The 20,362-nt window shown below is 37.3% G+C and overlaps 1 protein-coding gene across 1 annotated transcript in view; it reads right to left on the reverse strand.

The window, feature by feature from the left end:
* Nucleotides 1–298: 298 nt before the first annotated feature.
* Nucleotides 299–20,362, reverse strand: part of BLTP3B (bridge-like lipid transfer protein family member 3B) — a 105,183-nt gene continuing 85,119 nt past the window's right edge. Inside the window, 5 exon segments of the mRNA XM_082666396.1 lie at nucleotides 299–4,052; nucleotides 4,054–4,161; nucleotides 5,874–6,067; nucleotides 15,081–15,189; nucleotides 15,507–15,760. Of these exon segments, the coding sequence (XP_082522522.1) occupies nucleotides 4,011–4,052; nucleotides 4,054–4,161; nucleotides 5,874–6,067; nucleotides 15,081–15,189; nucleotides 15,507–15,760 (707 nt within the window). The 3' untranslated portion in view covers nucleotides 299–4,010.

Here is a 20,362-nt window from a genome sequence, read left to right on the forward strand (position 1 = left end):
CTGTATGAATCGATGTGCTAATTTTCTCTTTTGTGATGATTTGTGATAAATCATCTAGAATTTCAGGTATTTAAAATTCAGAAGGACATAATATGGCAAATTTATCCATTCTCCATCTTTTTCTTTCCCTATGGACTCAGGTAGTCTGCCACTTTTAATAACTACCACCTCCAACTTTTATGCCTATGTTCCATTTCCCCTCAATCCAACTGAGGGGAAGAACTCAATACCTGAAAAACATCTTTGATACCTCATCCATTCATTTTATTCTTTCAACAAATTTATTGAGAACCTACTATGTGCCAGGCACTGTATGAGGCACAAGGAATACAAAGTTGAACAGTGGCAACAAAAACACACACAATTCCTGTCCTCATGGAGTTTACAATGTAGAGGGTCTACATTAATCAAAAACATATAAAATTACAAAGGTGTTCAGTGCTAAGTAGTGGTATGTGTTCACGTGATAATGTATAACAGTGGGTCTTATTCTGGTGAAAGAAATTAGGGAATGCTTCCCTGAGGAAGTGATGAATGAGCTGAGATCCAAAAGACAAACAGGAATTAACTAAGCGACGAAAGTACTTCAAGCCAAAGGAATAGAATGAACAAAGGTTCCTATGGTGGAAGAGGCACTTTGATTCTCACTTATTCCAGATAGTTAAAGTGCAATGAGGGTAGAAGACAAAGAAAGTAAAACATGGTGCAAAATGAAACTAAGAAGTAATAATAATAACTAACCTCTATTAAATGCTTTTCAAGGTGATGTGCCAGTCATTGTTTTAATGTTTTGAGACATTAACTTTTTCAACGTTCATAATTATAATATAAATAGTGGCCCTAATACATAATCTCATAGGCAACATATTTTTGTTTTAATCATAAGAGCAATGAAATGCCATTAATGTGTTTTAAGCTAGAGGTGAAACTGGGGTAGGTGGGTTGCCTTGGTTAAAACTGCACTTCAAAAAAGAGAATTCTCCCTGCCTATAAAAATGAATCAGGAAGGCCAGAGTAGCTTAGGAAGACCAGTTACGAGTCGACTGCAGTAATGCAGGTAAAAAGTGCTGATGGTAGCTTAGATTAGGAAGGTGGTAAGTGAAGAGAAGTACACAAATTTACGAGGTAAAATGAGAGGATGCAGTAGTGAACTAATTTGGGGGTGGGGGGTTGCAGTTAGGGAGAGGAAGGTGTCTAAGAGGAGTTCTAGGTTACCAGCTTGGAAACCAGGGTGATGGTGGTACCTTAGATTGGATACGTTAATAAAAACATAAAGAGGAAGTTTTAACCCCTGTACTGACAAGTACTGAATAACAATAACTACAATAAAAATCCAAAAGGAGTTTCTGGTTAATTTTTTCACATATATTTGCCTGCAATCCTATATAGCCATTCTTACATGGCTTAAATAAAAATAATGTTTCATTACAACTAGTGTCACATGGTGATCTTTTGAATTCTAGGATAAAATGAGAAAAGAAAAAAAATACAAGATGCCAAGAAAATGTTTTTCACATATGTAAAATTAAAAAGGAAAACACAAGTATCATTTTCTTCCCCTGATTAACATCTCTGCTAGGGATTTAGCAAAGACATGGCAACTTTATATCTAATTTGTGGTCACTTAAAAACTCTGGTAGGTTGATTCCTGTATTTCTCACACAGCTAAAAAGGTTGGGGTTAACTTAAAAAAAATTCTCCCCGTATCTTTTAAATAGTTTGAGTAATACACACATCATACACACACACACACTTTAAAAGTATTATTATTTATGTTTAAAAGAAAAACAGATAAAAGACCAACAAGTGATTCCTTTCCCCACATCAGGAAAAAATCTGTGAAATAAGGAATAAGATAAAATAAAAGCATATAATTGGGACGTAAGTAAAAAGAGCAGGTTATTGTGATTTCCGTCAAGTCACTTGTTCTTTCTGAGCCTTAAGGTTTCTATTTAACTTTTAAAATGTTAATAATACCTACCTCCCAGGTTTGCTGTGGGAATTACATAATGGTTTTGGAAGTGTTTTATTAATTTTAAATCTCTATAAAAATAGTAATCACTATAAATTTTAAAAAATCTAACAAAGCATACAGAATGTTCAGATCCACATTAATTACCATCTCTACTGTTTACATGATTTTCTTGAGAAAGCCAAATAAATTGAAAATAAGAAAAACATTCAGCATCTATAACACTAAATAATTATAATATATCATAAATTTAAAATTCATATAGAGCAAATAGCTCAAGTCTGAGAAACACTGCAAGCTCTGAAGAAGTTAATGTCCCATCAATCCAGGTTTTCTATAATAGAGACTGCTTTTGTTGACTATATACCTACAGATCAAAAGTACTCTACTAAGGATATAAGCTATACATTTAAAATATTTAATTAGACCTTTGCTTTTAATCTAAAACTATATAATAGTCTTAGATTAAAATGGTTTATCAGGATTTTTAAAACACTCTGAGGTAAAATAATAACAATTTAACTTGTTCTTTGCTGTATCCTTAGCTCCCAAAACAGGGCCTGTATTTTAAATAATGTTAGTTAAAATGGACATTATAGAAAAAAAAAAAAAGCCAGTACCATTTTCAATAAAATCTAAAATCACTCCAACACTTAATGTAAAATGAAAGATGTATTTCCTTCCAAGTACTTAGATAGAGGGATGGCTATATAAGTCATACCAAACAAGCAAAGCACCATAAAGTGTCCGAACGTGGTTGAAAAATTTCAAGTATCTTAAAGAAAGAGCAGTCCAGCAAGTTCATGTTCTATCTTGGATATATTTATGTTTAAGAATGTGAATTTTAAAATAGACCCCACTTAGTTTAATTCTATCAGAAATATATTTCAAATTGTTAAAAGCCTCTGTTTCTTAAATACTCATAAACTTTTATTTCATAATGCATGATTGAGATTCTCTCTCATGTTGCTTTCAAACTTAACAATCCCTAGAAAATAGAATTCAAAATTTACCAGTTTTTCTTATTATAGAAGATAATATATAAGTCATACAGAACTTTAATCAAAACTAGCATTATAAATTTGACATGTGCAAACATCCACCTGTTGTGATACTACAGGAATGGTATGAAATTGTTTTATGTATGTGAAAAGAAAATTCTCTGAAAACATTCCCTTCCTTAAATAAAGGAAAGATGAAGGTAAAGAACTAATATAAATAGTATTAGTTAAAATTCTTACAGTTACAAATGCTAAATTTAGTAGGATAGTTAAATTACTCTTTTACTTCTAACAATAAATGTTTAAAGGAATGTACAAATAATGCTTTTTAAATCAGTTGGCCATATACTCTAATGTCTTGCTTTTTTACAGTTTATGCTTTTTATTTTAACATTTGTGCCATCTTCTTTGTTGAAAATTATAGCTTCAACTTACACAGTTTACCCATCACTTAAAATGATTCTTTTTCACATTTTCAAGTTACTTCATAAGTGCAATAGGGTGATGATTTTCTAGAATTTTCAAACCGAGCCATTAGATATTTATTAATTTGATTGGACTTTTTTTTTACAGTAATTAAATATAGATTTAAGTACATAATTTTAATAACATTTAAAATGTAAGCCTCCTTTTATTTTACATTAGCCCTAAAAGCATCTGAATCTTTGTAAATAATAGTAAATTATTAACAAATAGTGATAAATAGTGGGAACACATAGATTTTAACTTTTCTTTTTAAAAAATGCCTATAATGTAATATCAAAATTAGGAAATGACATCTTCTATTCATTAGGCAGGTAATTATTTTACAGTATGCATTGACTTCCTTATATCACACCAGTTTAAAAGAGGGTTTAAACCCCAAAACACAAAACAACCAAAAGATTGTAATGCCCGTACCTAGTATTTTCTAAACTGGCTTTGGAATAGTCACCACTTCATCACATTCTATTTCATTTTATTGTCTTTTCATGAAAAGGAAAGTCTTCCACTAACTGGAAACATCACATTATAAATATAACCACCATACTCCAGAGCTATAATTTGAGTTTCTGACTGCCACTCCTGCTATTCAACTGTCATCTTCTTTATATGATGGAGAAGAGCATCTTTTTCCAAGTGAGCTTCTGCAAGAGCTGTTTTAGCTTTAGCCAATTCCTGTTTAAGAGATTCATTCTCTTCCATGAGCTGAAATGATAAATTTGGAAAATAAGAAAACTTAACCATTTTCAGAAAACACAAACTATTTATACAGTATCAAAGGTGTGACACATGAGTCAGTAAAATTACCCAGTGCTGGTGAGGATGCACTTAAGCCGAAAACTGCTTTGAGAAGTTATTTGGAAACACATACCAAGCACTTAAAAATGTCCGTAAGTTTTGACCCAGCAATTCAAAACACTAATTAACTTCTAATTTCCAAATCTAATAGTGATTTTGTTTAATTTCAATTTCTCTTAAGATGCTGCTGCCTCACCACTCCTTGCTAAGCCTCTCTCCTCTTTTGCCTTTTATGCTACAGTTCTTTCTTGTTTATCCCTCTCTACCTATGGACTTTTCATCTCTTCCTCAGCTGTTTAATAACCCTTAAATTTTTCATATTCTATTAAATTCCATAATTGGTCACCTTCTCTTATCACTGGAGCCACTCTCTTAGATGATCTCATCTACTCCTGTGGCTCCAATAACTGTAGATAGCCTGATGCAGCACAAGCCTCTCTCTGGAGCACCAGACCCACATTCTGAATATCTCATTAGACATTTTCATCTAGATGTCAATAGGTCTCCCCTCATTAAGACTCGGTTCAAGCATTTTATCCTCTTAGAACCATTCCCTAACCCCTAACCAGGAAGATGTGATAAAACTTTCTCCACAGGAAAACACATTTACACAGATATATTAAAATAAATTCGTTCAATTTCAAAGAGTTCTCAGACCTTTTAGTACCAGCTTAAGAATGCCTGCCTTACAGACCAAGTTGGGTATTTCACTATACTTCCCAAACTCTAGTACATATAACACATGAAACACTATGTTCTGACTACCGTTTACATGCTTCTGTCTTTCCCACTAAACTTTGAGTTTCTTAATAGACAGGGAGTAGTATACTGTTACAATTCTATATCCTTAGCTTAGAGTTGACATCCAACAAATCCTGTTAAACAGATGAATGAACTCATTCTGTGGTTCTATCATAGAGAATTAAAATTCTGCTGGACAGAATTTGATAACAGCAAAAAATAAAAAGCAACTCAAATATTAACAAATGTTAAGAGGAACCTTTAGAAATGACAATACGTCCACACCCATATTAATCTGCCACTAACAATAAATATGAAGCATCGACTATACTTGAATTAAAAAAACAAATAAAATACACATATGAAGCATATGTAGTAATATGGAAGGTATCTGTTAAACAATGTTATGTAAAAAAAATACAGTTATATACACTAGAATAGTAATTGTTTAGAAAAATTACTAAAGAGCCTGGGAGGCTCTGGAAAGAGCCTGGGAGGAAAAATTTAAAAATACTGACAGCACTGTAGGAGGTTACAATATGTTAGAGTTGTTTTAAAATATTTTTCCAAAGTTCTGAAACGTAACAATACTTTTGCAACTTAAAAATAAGACATCAAAATGAATATATCTTCCAAGAAGCCTTCGTGGATTCCAGAAACTGGCACTGTCTCACACTTACTCCTTTATCTTCCATCAGACTACAAACTCTGTGAAGGCTGGGGATGTCCATACCTTGCTCAACACTGTATCAACAGCATCTAACACAGTGCCTGGCATATAACAAGCACTCAACAAATGTTAGATAAGTAAATAATGTCTTAACTATTTAATATTTAATTGCTGAAACTGAATGAGAATGAACTAGTTTTTCCATTACCTGTTCCCTAGTAAAGTCACAGGAGCACTCAGGAAAGTTGACTGACTGAGAAGGCCAAGGAACATCTGGGCTCGTCTGAGTGGCTTGAGTGACACTGTGTTGTTTTTTCAGATCACACTTTCCACTGGTAAGCAGCACTGAATCACTTTCGACATCTTCTTTCAAATCATTTCTAGTGTTAAGCATCTGAGAATCTAATACAACAAATAAATACTCAGATAACATTTCTAAATACTTGATAAATCTTAAGTTCTCTTGTGAAAAACTAATTTAAAAATGAGTATCTCTATTAGTAGGAAGACATTATGAAACAGAAAAACAATAAAGTCAATAAAACAAAAAAGCTCATTCATTGAAAAGATGAACAAAATCAAAACCAAAAGCTCATCTGTTGAAAAGATGAATAAAATTGATAAAACCTTAGTTAGATGGACCAAAAAATAAAAAAGGAAACAAATTACTAGAATCAGAAATGGAAGAGGGGACGTTACTATCAACCTAACAGAAATAAAAATAATTGTAAAGGAATACTGTGAAGAACTGTATACTAATAAATTAGACAGCTCAGACGAAGCAGAAAAATTCCTACAAAGACACAAGCTACCAAAATAGACACAAATACAACAGGTAAAGAGATTAAATCAGTAATCAAAAACAAGTGATGGTGCTTCAGGTACAGCCAGATACTGAAATTCATACGATGTCCTCAGGAGTGTCAATTTAGGAACCTGACTCTCTCTACTTCTCAGGTCCACTTTTCTTCTCTTCTGGGTTAGTTCAGTCATATCATGGCAAAGGTAGACTCTGGTGACCCCAAACAAGTAAGTTTTACAGCCTGTGACCCCTTCTCTCTCAGCGTCCTTTTCAATTCACAAAAAAAAGACTCAGAATGCTTGGGTCACAGTCCATTCATGTATCACTCAGTGTCCCAAGGGCTGAAATCTTTTGACTGGCCCTGCTGGGTCCCATCTCCATTTTTGTGATAGGGTTATATGATTGCTAAGTCCACCAAAATCACATGCAACAGTCATGATAGAAAGGCAGTTCACCATATCAAATTACACTGAGCAGACAAAAGAGTAATACTGCTCAAAATAATTTTTCCCCTTAAAAAGATTTCCAGGGCTTCCCTGGTGGCGCAGTGGTTGAGAGTCCGCCTGCCGATGCAGGGGACACGGTTCGTGCCCCGGTCCAGGAGGATCCCACATGCCGCAGAGCGGCTGGGCCCGTGAGCCGTGGCCACTGAGCCTGCGCGTCCGGAGCCTGTGCTCCGCAACGGGAGAGGCCACAACAGTGAGAGGCCCGCGTACCGCAAAAAAAAAAAAAAAGATTTCCAGAAGGGGTTAGCTAAGAACAAAAATATTTTTTAAAGCTTTTGTTCATATTGCCAAATTACCCTCCATAATGGTTCCATCAATTTTACCCCTATTCTGTATATATAAAAATGGAATAGTTCCATCAACATGGATAAATGACATCAAGTTGAGTTTTGGTTTCTTCTTGGGTTCATTATATTACAGTGGTCTCAAATCAGAAACTACTTTTTATAATATTGTCCTGTACTGATTATGTTTTAGTACTACTAAAAAATGTAGGAAAAAAACTACAAAAACTGTTGTACTGGTTCAGACTAGCATACAATTCAGCTTGGCAGTGACTGTAAGAGAAATTCTAAAAGTACTATGCCATGGAAAAGCCAACTTCTCCACTCTTTCAACCTCAAAAAATTAATAACACCGCTAAAATTCTACTTGATTACAAATTTATAACATACTTTTGTTTTTCAAACTTGTAGAGGAGCAAAACTCTTCTTTTAAATGAAATCTGACATAGAATGCTAATATGAACTAAAAAAAAAAAAAAAAGCTGAGTTACATAGGCTGTAGTGAGAAAAATAGAGGGCCCAAGACCCATTTTATTTAGCCTATATCTCACTACTCATGGGATCCTAAGAATAAAGAAAAAACCACTGACCAAACAATTCTGAAACCCATTTTATTTCGATCACTAGCAGGTGGAATGAGGAGAGAAAAGGGAAGGAGAGGGAAAGAAGAGAAGAGGAAGAAATATGGGAAGAGAAAAAGAAGGAATGAAATAGAGGAGGAGGGAGGAGAGAGAGCTAGAGAGTGGAGGAGACAGAGGAGTGAGGATGGGAAAAGAGGAAGAGGGATGTAGCTGTAACTGGAGATAAAGACGGAGAGTTAACTGTGAGTCTGCTTTGCATATACACTCATTTTTAGTACCTAAATTTTAGATTCCACATATAAGTGAAATCATTAGTATTTCTTTTTCTCTGTCTGACTTATTTCGCTAAGCTTAATATTCTCTAGGTACACTCATGTTGCTGTAAATGGCAGAATTCATTCTTTTTTATGGTTGAGTAATATTCCACAGTGTGTGTGTTTATATATATATATATATATCTCATATCTTCTTTATCCATTTGGGTTGCTTCCATATCTTGGCTACTGTAAAGAGTGCTGCTCTGAACAGAAACAGACTCACAGATACAGAAAACAAACCAGTGGTTACCAAAAGGGAGAAGAAAGCAGGGAGGGGCAAATGAGGAATATGAGACCAAGAGATACAAACTACTAGGTATAAAATAGATTAAAATAGATAAACAACAAGGATATATTGTATAGCACAGAGAAGTATAGGCATTATCTTGTAATAACTTTTAATGGAGTATAATCTATAAAAATACTGAATCACTATACTGTATACCTGAAACTAATATAATATTGTGAATCAACAATACTTCAATTAGGAAAAAAAAAGAGGGAAAGATAAGTAGGGAGAAGCAGGTAGGAAGGGAAAAGGAAGAGATAAGAAGGGGAGGAATGAGGAGGAAGAGGCAGGAAGAAGCAAGTGTAAAGATGGGAGGGACTGGAAAGGGATAGGAAAGGAGAGAACCTGTAACTGACAAGGGTAATTGGAGTCTATTACTATAGAAAGACATATTTCCTTTTATTTACTTTAAAAGAGCTTCTTTCTAGCTCTTTCTAGAGCTTTCAAGCTTCTTTCTTGTTTTTTTTTTTTTTTTGCGGTACGCGGGCCTCTCACTGTTGTGGCCTCTCCCGTTGCGGAGCACAGGCTCTGGACGCGCAGGCTCAGCGGCCATGGCTCACGGGCCTAGCCGCTTCGCGGCATGTGGGATCCTCCCGGACCGGGGCACGAATCCGTGTCCCCTGCATCGGCAGGCGGACTCTCAACCACTGCGCCACCAGGGAAGCCCTTCTTTCTAGTTTCTAAGACAAATTTTGATGAACAAATCCATGCCCCTCATGGATGAAATGTGCACCTTACGACAATGTACACTTTTCCCCTCGCATAGGCTCTGCTAGTTACTTTCTAGATCTTGTACCTTGGACAAGCCATTCAACTTATCTAAACTTTAATTTCTTCATTTGCAAAAAGGAGATGATAAGAATACTTGCCTTAATTATCTCAAAGGGTTATGGTAAGAATTAAGTGAGTCAATATTTAATGGAAAAGAACTTAACAAACTGGAAAGCATTATTCAAATATTAACTGCTGTTAGTACCACAGCAGGTGTTCAATAAATACTTGACTCTAAATGGAGGTTTTAACAGTTCTCTGTTTATTCAGACAGAAGATGTCTATTCATTTGTCTTCTCTGAGTGTCATACAGGCACTCTTCCGAGTTTAGGTTTTACACTACTCCTTAGGTTTAGTAATTTAAAAATTCTTCCCTCATTCCCAGTGAGGAAGTATTATGGCAATGATTCTAAGGCTGTATATGGCAAAGAGTTGTTCATCACGGACCATTAAATATACAATGCCCCATCCTACCCCCAACATTCCAATATAATCTATTGGGAGGTACTCCCTCAACACTTTTGCTGGGAGTCAATGCCACAATGGGCACTCTCTCAGATGGGAGTATGCCAGGTCCTAGGTGTGTTGGGTGCAAGACATGTGGAGAGACAGGACACTACTATTAAAATTAATTAACAGCACATGGCATAGGATATACACACATACTATATATATATATATACACACATATATACACACACACACACACACACACCCAAACACATACACAACAAACATTTTCTATCTTTTTCTCTTATAATAGTGTTATTAAGTTACTCAATTAGTCATATTTCACTGGAGCAACAAGAAATTGTAGTATACCTTTGTAATTTTCTGAAAAATTATTTTAACTTTCTCTTTACTGAAAAACTAGTCTTTCCCAAGAAGTGTGGAGTACTATGATAAGTGGCAATAAATAAATAAAAACAAAAAAAACCTATTCCTTCATGATGAACTTTATTTAATCACACCCAGAGCAGCTGCAAGTATACCTCATAGTACACTAAAAGAACAGGAAGGAGTAAAGAAAAATATTAGGTAAGCTGCTATTATCACAGCAACAAACACCTAAAACTAATTTTTGAAACACCTACTAGTCAGATTATTCTGAATGCTCCTGTTGGCTAAATAAATTTGTTTTAAGGGAGAAAAAATCAGCATACCTCAAAATTTCTTTCCTTATTTTTCTTTTTTGGCTGTGCCACGTGGCTTGCAGGATCTCAGTTCCCCAACCAGGGATTGAACCTGGGCCACGCAGTGAAAGCACCGAATCCTAATCAATAGACCACCAGGGAATGCCCATACTTGAAAATTTCTTAAAGAGCTACTTGAGAAAGTAGGGCCATTCAAATTATTTACCCAAAGTGCTTCAAAATTCTAAGAAGCAAATAAAACTGTTAAATACTTGTTTATCATGGCTAATATATTAATTTGAGTAGTATTTATGATACATTATCATACAAGCTTTATGTGCGATACATTAGACTATGTGTTACATTACGTACATCATACACCAAAGACCCTCATGCAATTCATTTCCACACGATAAGAAAAATAACATAATGTAATCTGCTTCATGATATTGCGCTTAGGAATACGCTGAAATAAAACATGAGACACTCTGTATAAAACAAAGCATACTTGCTTATGCTTAAAACATGTTGTTCTTTCCAGAGACAATGGAAAACTACTTTAAAATAAATTGTCTTAAATTTTGTACAATTGCTAATATCCTGAATAACACAACAAACTTTTCCATCGTCTCAATGAGCTTTTGAAAGGTACATCAACAATTTACAGGACTTCCCTGGTGGCACAGTGGTTAAGAATCTGCCTGCCAATGCAGGGGACACGGGTTCAAGCTCTGGTCCAGGAAAATCCCACATGCCGCAGAGCAACTAGGCCCGTGCGCCACAACTACTGAGCCTGTGCTCTAGAGCCTGCGAGCCACAACTACTGAGCCTGCGTGCCACAGCTACTGAAGGCTGTATACCTAGAGCCCACGGTCTGCAACAAGAGAAGCCACTGCAATGAGATGCCTGTGCACAGCAACAAAGAGTAGCCCTCACTGGCCACAACTAGAGAAAGCCTGTGCGCAGCAACGAAGACCCAACACAGCCAAAAATAAATAAATATTTTTTTTAAAAAAGTAATGCTTAAAAAAAAAATTTTATATACATGAGTACTGCTGCTAAATTTAAATAATACCCTGAGTTTTGATGCCCACTTAAAGAAAATCTAGGATATGCTTTTCTCTAACATTTCATCACTACCTAAATGGCTTTGCTGAAAAGATCCAAGTGTCACTGTAAAAACATGAAATAAGAAAAATTATATTCCTAAAATGTAAAACATTTGATAAGGAGCAAGAGTTTTCAAAAATGTAAGAAATGAAGTGTATAAATATGTGACATATTCTGAAAAGATAAATATGTGATTTTTTTTTTTGGCCACACCACGGGGCACGTGGGATCTTAGTTCCCCGACCAGGGATCGAACCTGCGCCCCCTACAATGGAAGCGCAGAGTCTTAACCAATGGACCGCCAGGGAAGTGCCTCATATGTGATTTTTGTTTTTTAACCCATACAACTTTAAAGACAAATCCAAATGGAGTTTCCATACTGAAATGATCTTGCAAATACATGCCCTTGCTGTATCAGTGATTCACTTTTGCCTTAGCTACTACATTAAAATACAGTTCACAATTGGTAAAATATGTATTGATATTTCACTAATTGTAAAATATAGATAAGAAATATAGGGGAAAATACAGAGAAAATTTTTTCAAAGCACCTTGATTTTAAATTAGTTTTTACTCATTAAATTGATGTTTATTTAATTCTTTATTTCTCCATTATGTGTATGCAAGTGGATATTTTTCTTTAGATATTATAAACCTCTCATTTAAAACAAATATTTGTTTTTGTTTTCTTTAGCAAATAGTAATTAATCTCACTCAGTTGCCAATAAATCCCCAACAGTTAGAGCAAGGATTGTTTTAAATTTTGTCAAGTATAGATATTTTATTTGGGACTTCCCTGGTGGCGCAGTGGTTAAGAATCCACCTGCCAATGAAGGGGACACAGGTTAGAGCCCTGGTCTGGGAAGATCCCACATACTGCGGAGCAACTAAGCCCGTGCGCCACAACTACTGAGCCTGTGTGTCACAACTACTGAAGCCCGTGTGCTTAGAGCCCGTGCTCTGCAACGAGAAGCTCACGCACTGCAACGAAGAGTAGCCCCCACACCGCAACAAAGACCCAACGCAGCCAAAAATAAAATTAATTAATTAATTTAAAAATATTTTATTTTCTGGTACATTTTTATGTCAATGACAAACTTTATTGCACTGATATCAGAGAAATGGTCTGCATGAACTTTATGTTTTGGAATCTGTTGATATTTTCTTTGAGACTGAATTAATAGAGAAGTTTTATGGGTATTTGAAATTACCCATTTGTTGAATTCAAATATATATATATATACATACACATACACACACACACATATTTATATTTATGTATCTATACTTGTACTCTGAGAGGCATGTAAAAGTTTCTCTATGATTGTAGCATCTCAATATGATATGATTCCATTTCTCTTTACTTCAAATAGGTTTGCTTTATATTTTTCAGTTATGTTGTTAGATGGATAAAGGTTTATGACTGAGGTATGTTTTGGGGGATCTTTTATCAATATGAAATCTCTCTCTGAGGCCAATGACTTTAAGAGGCACCTCACAAAAGAAGATATATAGATGGCAAATCAGCATACGAAAAGATGTGTACATCATATGTCATCAGGGAAATGCAAATTAAAACAACAGCATACCACTACACACCTACTTAGAAAGGCCAAAATCCAGAACATTGACAACACCAAATGTTAGTGAGAACATAGACCAACAAGAAATCTCATCCACAGCTGGTAAGAATGTAAAATAGTACAGCCATTTTCTTACAAAACTAAATGTACTCTTAACCATAAGATCCAGCAATCACACTCCTTGGAATTTACCCAAAGGAGCTGAAAACTTATGTCTACACAAACACCTGCATGTGAATGTGTACAGCAGTTTTATTCATAACTGCCAAAATATGGAAGCAACCAAGATGCCCTTCAGTAGGTGAAATAAACTGTGGAACATTCAGACAATGGAATATTATTTGGCTCTAAAAGGAAATGAGCTATTAAGCCTTGAAAAGACATGGAGAAACCTTAAATCATATAACTAAGTGAAAGAAGCCAATCTGAGGGCTTCCCTGGTGGCGCAGTGGTTGAGAGTCCGCCTGCCGATGCAGGGGACACGGGTTCGTGCCCCGGTCCGGGAAGATCCCACATGCCGCGGAGTGGCTGGGCCCGTGAGCCATGGCCACTGAGCCTGCGCATCCGGAGCCTGTGCTCTGCAACAGGAGAGGCCACAACAGTGAGAGGCCCGCGTACCTCAAAAAAAAAAAGAAGCCAATCTGAGACAGCTACATACTGTATGATTCAGGTCTGACTCTGGATATCTCTTGAAGGTAGAGCTGATAGATTTTAGGTGACCTACTATTTTTTACTTCAAAGATCAGGCTTTTAATTTTCAAGGATTTCTAACTGGTTATTTTCCATAAAAGCTTGTTCTTGTTTTGAGTTCAAAATCCTATCATCTGTCTGAGGATATTAATTATAATTCTTTAAAAGTCTCAACTTTTCTTCAGCACTCTGAAGCACTGGAACACTCTGTTCTGGTTTTGTGTAAGACAGACCTGCAGTTTTGGGATATAAAGCATCTGGGAGCAAGAGCCATATAACAAACCTAACTTCTCACACCTGAGCTATCTTCACCTGAGCTTTTATCAGTAATGAAGATGACATTTTTTTTTAATTAATTTATTTTTATTTTTGGCTGTGTTGGGTCTTCGTTTCTGTGCGAGGGCTTTCTCTAGTTGTGGCAAGCGGGGGTCTTCATCGCGGTGCGCAGGCCTCTCACTGTCATGGCCTCTCTTGTTGCGGAGCACAGGCTCCAGACGCGAAGGCTCAGCAGTTGTGGCTCACGGGCCTAGTTGCTCCGCGGCATGTGGGATCCTCCCAGACCAGGGCTCGAACCCGTGTCCCCTGCATTAGCAGGCGGATTCTCAACCACTGCGCCACCAGGGAACTCCAAAGATGACATTTGATCTTCGTTGGCCTGACTTCTATGTTTGCTGTAGCTGTTCCCCAGCTCCAGAGAGGAAGGACTCTTCAGTCAAGAGTGCCCCACAAACTGCTTCTACCTCAGCAATAGTCTTCTCTTTCATGGTTTCTGGCTACAGATTTTTCTGGTTTGTCTCTTATCAGTCCCTTACATTTCACCCTCAAGTAGCTACTAACAAAGTGAGGACTAGAATACCTAGGTCTACCAACTCAAGCTCTTTCCACTACTCCACACTACCTTAGAAGACACAGTCCTTACATTAGAGACCTTAGAAATCTTGCTAGAATGGAGATACAAGCACTGAAACAAAACTAAATACATAGCAATATACTATAAGTAACTAAGGTATGGAGAATAAGTACTCAAGAATTTTAAGAAGTCACATCAAGTTATAGAGAAGGGTTCATTGAAAAGGAGAAGATTGAGATAACCCTGGAAGGACTTCATTCAAAACACCTTTGTAGAACAGATACTAAATCAATTATAGATGAGTTATTCCTGAGCTAGAGGTTCATACATGGATGATATTTTATCACAATGTACTCACAGTGTCCCTAAATCATCTACTACTACATATGCATACACATATAAAATAGTATATAAAAAGTATGAGTGAAAAAAAAACAATCAGCATACTAATAATGACATATTTCAGTTAAATGTTCACTTAAACTGTTTTCATATGTACCTCTGATATGAAAAGAGCCATCATCATTTCTCTCTACCACAAGATGATCAATATGAACAGTTACAGGAGCTGGTTCAAAGGATACTGTATTACTACGAGGACTGTCATCCTACAGGAAAGATAAATAGTATTGGCATGTTGTTATTAAAGTAAAAGATAAAATTAATCATCTTCAATTAATCATTTTCTTAAACATTACTTCAGCCAATAATATTCTTAATGAGTTTGAAATATATCTTTAACATGCTTTAGTTCATACAGTGAGAAAACTGCTCATTTTATTTTGGTATTTTCTAATTTCTATGAAAAATCTCTACACCATCACCACAAAGACCAACCAGTTCATATTTCTAGACATGAATCAAAGTCCAGGTAGGCAAAGTGAACATTTATAACATGAAAATATAAAAATATTTGTTAACATACTTTTAAATTTATTTTTGTGTTAGAAACTTGTATCTTCATTGGCATCACTGTTGCAACAGTTTCATCTTCCAAAAAATGTTGAATATTCATAAGAGAAGATATAAGAAACTCAGTGCTAAAGTTTTCTATATGGCACTGCAGAAAGCCATTCTTTTCTGCAAGCAAAGAGTGTATTACAGCACCAGGCCCACTTTCAAATCTCAGAGTAATCTCAGGAGAGGATTTAGAATGAATTACAGCTTTATGATCTGAACCTATGAAAAAAGAACAAATAAAAATTATAACTTTGTAGCACTACTCAGACATGTCACTCTCAATTACCGGTCATTATTGTCACTTTGTACAATGTTAAAGCAATAATAAACTTTTAATATTTACTCTTAAAATAAGATATTTACAGTACATGTACCTCACCTTAATTTTCCCAATTTTCATTTTTATAGACAATCTTCTACTGCAATAACGCTGTCTTGTCTATACTTTTCTAAAATATTTATTTATTTATGCCTGCGTTGGGTCTTTGTTGGTGTGCGTGGGCTTTCTCTAGCTGCGGCGAGCAGGGAGCAGGGGCTACTCTTTGTTATGCTGCGCGGGCTTCTCACTGCAATGGCTTCTCTTGTTGCGGAGCACGGGCTCTAGGCATGCGGGCTTCAGTACTTGCGGCACACAGGCTTAGGTGCTCCACGGCATGTGGGATCTTCCTGGAGCAGGGCTCAAACCCGTGTCCCCTGCATTGGCAGGCAGATTCTTAACCACTGTGCCACCAGGAAAGCCCTGTCTTGTCTATACTTTTATATATATTTTTTGGTAACATGGAAAAACATGCCGTGATATAAATCTGATGATGCATAACTCAGATATTTGGAGTGTGTCTGAGTGTGTACATAGCTATACATTTATTATATAATGGACAACTGTGATGAAGAAACAGTCATGGCATTTAAAGTGACTCAAGCCATTTCTCAAGTAGTGACAAAAGCCTGAAGTTTTGTACATTCTTCATTAAAATTAGGCCCTTAAATAACTGGAAAGGTAAATAGAGAAGACCCCATTAACACGTTACTACTAGAAGACAATTTTGAAACTAAAATTATAGCAAAGGAAATATATTTATGTTTATATTTATATTTACATTTATTTATGCCTTGGTCTTGCTCCAAAAAAGAATTTGAGGTGGCTTACAGAGCTATAAATACTCAAGTTCAAAACAAATTTCTTTAATTTCAATAAACACCCATAAAATATCTTTAAAAATAAAAGTTCCTAGTGGAACTACTTAAGTGAATTGGCGCTCATGGTAACTATTTTGTTTATTTTACATTACCTAGCTCTAAAAAGAATAGGAGAAAACATGCACGTGGTATAATCAGATTAAAAAAATAAGTAGGGGAGAGAGAGGGAAGATGGTGGAAGAGTAAGACGCGGAGATCACCTTCCTCCCCACAGATACATCAGAAATACATCTACACGTGGAACAACTCCTACAGAACACCTACTGAATGCTGGTAGAAGACCTCAAACCTCCCAAAAGACAAGAAACTCCCTACGTACCTGGTTAGGGCAAAAGAAAAAAGAATAAACAGAGACAAAAGAACAGGGACACGACCTGCACCAGTGGGAGGGAGATGTGAAGGAGGAAAGGTTTCCACACACCAGGAAGCCCCTTCGCGGGTGGAGACTGTGGGTGGCGGAGGGGGAAGTTTCGGTGCCGCGGCGGAGAGCACAGCAACAGGAGTGCGGAGGGAAAAGCGGAGAGATTCCCGCACAGAGGATCGGTGCCGACCGGCACTCACCAGCCCGAGAGGCTTGTTTGCTCACCCGCCGGGACGGGCGGGGCTGGGAGCTGAGTCTCGGGCTGCGGTCGGAGCGCATGGAGAGGAATGGCACTGGCAGCGTGAACACGGCCTGCAGGGGGTTAGTGCACCATGCCTAGCCGGGAGGGAGTCCGGGGAAAAGTCTGGACCTGCCGAAGAGGCAAGAAACTTTTTCTTCCCTCTTTGTTTCCTGGTATGCGAGGAGAGAGGATTAAGAGCACTGCTTAAAGGAGCTCCAGAGACAGGCGCAAGCCGCGGCTTACAGCGCGGACCCCAGAGTCGGGCATGAGACGCTAAGGCTGCTGCGGCCACCACCAAGAAGACTGTGTGTGAGCACAGGCCACTCTCCACACCTCCTCTTCTGGGGAGCCTGTGCAGCCCGCCACCGCCAGGGTCCCGGGATCCAGGGACAACTTCCCCAGGAGAACACACAGCGCGCCTCAGGCTGATGCAATGTCACGCCGGACTCTGCAGCCGCAGGTTCACCCCGCACTCCATACCCCTCCCTGCCCCCGGCCTGAGTGAGCCAGAGCCCCCGAATCAGCAGCTCCTTTAACCCCGTCCTGTCTGAGCGAAGAACAGACACCCTCAGGTGACGTACACGCAGAGGCGGGACCAAATCCAAAGCTGAACCCCGGGAGCTGTGCGAACAAAGAAGACAAAGGGAAATCTCTCCCAGCAGCCTCAGGAGCAGCAGATTAAAGCTCCACAATCAACTTGACGTACCCTGCATCTGTGGAATACCTGAAAAGACAACGAATCATCCCAAATTCAGGAGGTGGACTTTGAGAGCAAGATTTATGATTTTTTCCCCTTTTCCTCTTTTTGTGAGTGTGTATGTGTATGCTTCTGTCTGAGATTTTGTCTGTATAGCTTTGCTTTCACCATTTGTCCTAGAGTTCTATCCGTCCATTTTTTTTTTACTTAAAAAATTTTTTTTCTAAATAATTTTTTTTATTTTAATAACTTTATTTTATTTTACCTTACTTTATTTTCCTTTATCCTCTTTCTTTCTTTCTTTCCCTTCTCTTTCTTTCTTTCCTTTCTCTTTCTTTCCTTTCTCTTTCTTTTTTCTTCTTTCCTTTCTTTCTCTTTTTTCTTTCCTTTCTCTTTCTTTCTTTCTTTTTTTCCTCTCTCTTTCTTTCTTTCCCCTTCCTTCCTTCCTCCCTCCCTCCCTCCCTTCCTTCTTTTTCTCCCTTTTATTCTGAGCCGTGTAGATGAAAGGCTCTTGGTGCTGCAGTTAGCAGTCATTGCTGTGCCTCTGAGGTGGGAGAGCCAACTTCAGGACACTGGTCCACAAGAGACCTCCCAGCTCCACATAATATAAAATGGTGAAAATCTCCCAGAGATCTCCATCTCAACACCAACACATAGCTTCACTCAATGACCAGCAAGCTACAGTGCTGGACACTCTAGGCCAAACAACTAGCAAGACAGGAACACAACCCCACCCATTAGCAGAGAGGCTACCTAAAATCATAATAAGTCCACAGACACCCCAAAACACACCACCAGACGTAGACCTGCCCACCAGAAAGACAAGATCCAGCCTCACCCACCAGAACACAGGCATTAGTCCCCTCCACCATGAAACCTACACAACCCACTGAACCAACTTTAGCCACTGGGGACAGACACCAAAAATGGGAACTACGAACCTGCAGCCTGCAAAAAGGAGACCCCAAACACAGTAAGATAAGCAAAATGAGAAGACCGAAAAACACACAGCAGATGAAGGAGCAAGATAAAAACCCACCAGACCTAACAAATGAAGAGGAAATAGGCAGTCTACCTGAAAAAGAATTCAGAATAATGATAGTAAAGATGATCCAAAATCTTGGAAATAGAATAAAGAAAATGCAAGAAACATTAAAAAGGACCTAGAAGAACTAAAGATGAAACAAGCAACGATGAACAACACAATAAATGAAATTAAAAATACTCTACAAGGGATCAATAGCAGAATAACTGAGACAGAAGAACGGATAAGTGACCGGGAAGATAAAACAGTGGAAATAACTACTGCAGAGCAGAATAAAGAAAAAAGAATGAAAAGAATTGAGGACAGTCTCAGAGACCTCTGGGACAACATTAAATGCACCAACATTCAAATTATTGGGGTTCCAGAAGAAGAAGAGAAAAAGAAAGGGACTGAGAAAATATTTGAAGAGATTATAGTTGAAAACTTCCCTAATATGGAAAAGGAAATACTTAACCAAGCCCAGGAAGCACAGAGACTCCCATACAGGATAAATCCAAGGAGAAACACGCCAAGACACATATTAATCAAACTGTCAAAAATTAAATACAAAAAAAACATATTAAAAACAGCAAGGGAAAAACAACAAATAACACACAGGGGAATCCCCATAAGGTTAACAACTGATCTTTCAGCAGAAACTCTGCAAGCCAGAAGTGACTAGCAGGACATATTTAAAGTAATGAAGGAGAAAAACATACAACTAAGATTACTCTACCCAGCAGGGATCTCATTCAGATTTGATGCAGAAATTAAAACCTTTACAGACAAGCAAAAGCTGAGAGACTTCAGCACCACCAAACCAGCTTTACAACAAATGCTAAAGGATCCTATCTAGGCAAGAAACACAAAAGAAGGAAAAGACCTATAATAACAAACCCAAAACAATTAAGAAAATCAGAATAGGAACATACATATTGATAATTACCTTAAGTGTAAATGGATTAAATGCTCCCACCAAAAGACACAGACTGGCTGAATGGATACAAAAACAAGACCCTTATATATGCTGTCTACAAGAGACCCACTTCAGACCTAGACACACATACAGACTGAAAGTAAGGGGATGGAAAAAGATATTCCATGCAAATGGAAACCAAAATAAAGCTGGAGTAGCAATTCTTGTATCAGACAAAATAGACTTTAAAACAAAGATTATTACAAGAGACAAAGAAGGACACTACATAAAGCTCAAGGGATCGATCCAAGAAGAAGATATGACAATTGTAAATATTTATGCACCCAACATAGCAGCACCTCAATACATAAGACAAATACTAACA

Source organism: Grampus griseus (genome assembly GCF_964374135.1).
Source record: "Grampus griseus genome assembly, chromosome: 11".
Classification (NCBI taxonomy): domain Eukaryota; kingdom Metazoa; phylum Chordata; class Mammalia; order Artiodactyla; family Delphinidae; genus Grampus; species Grampus griseus.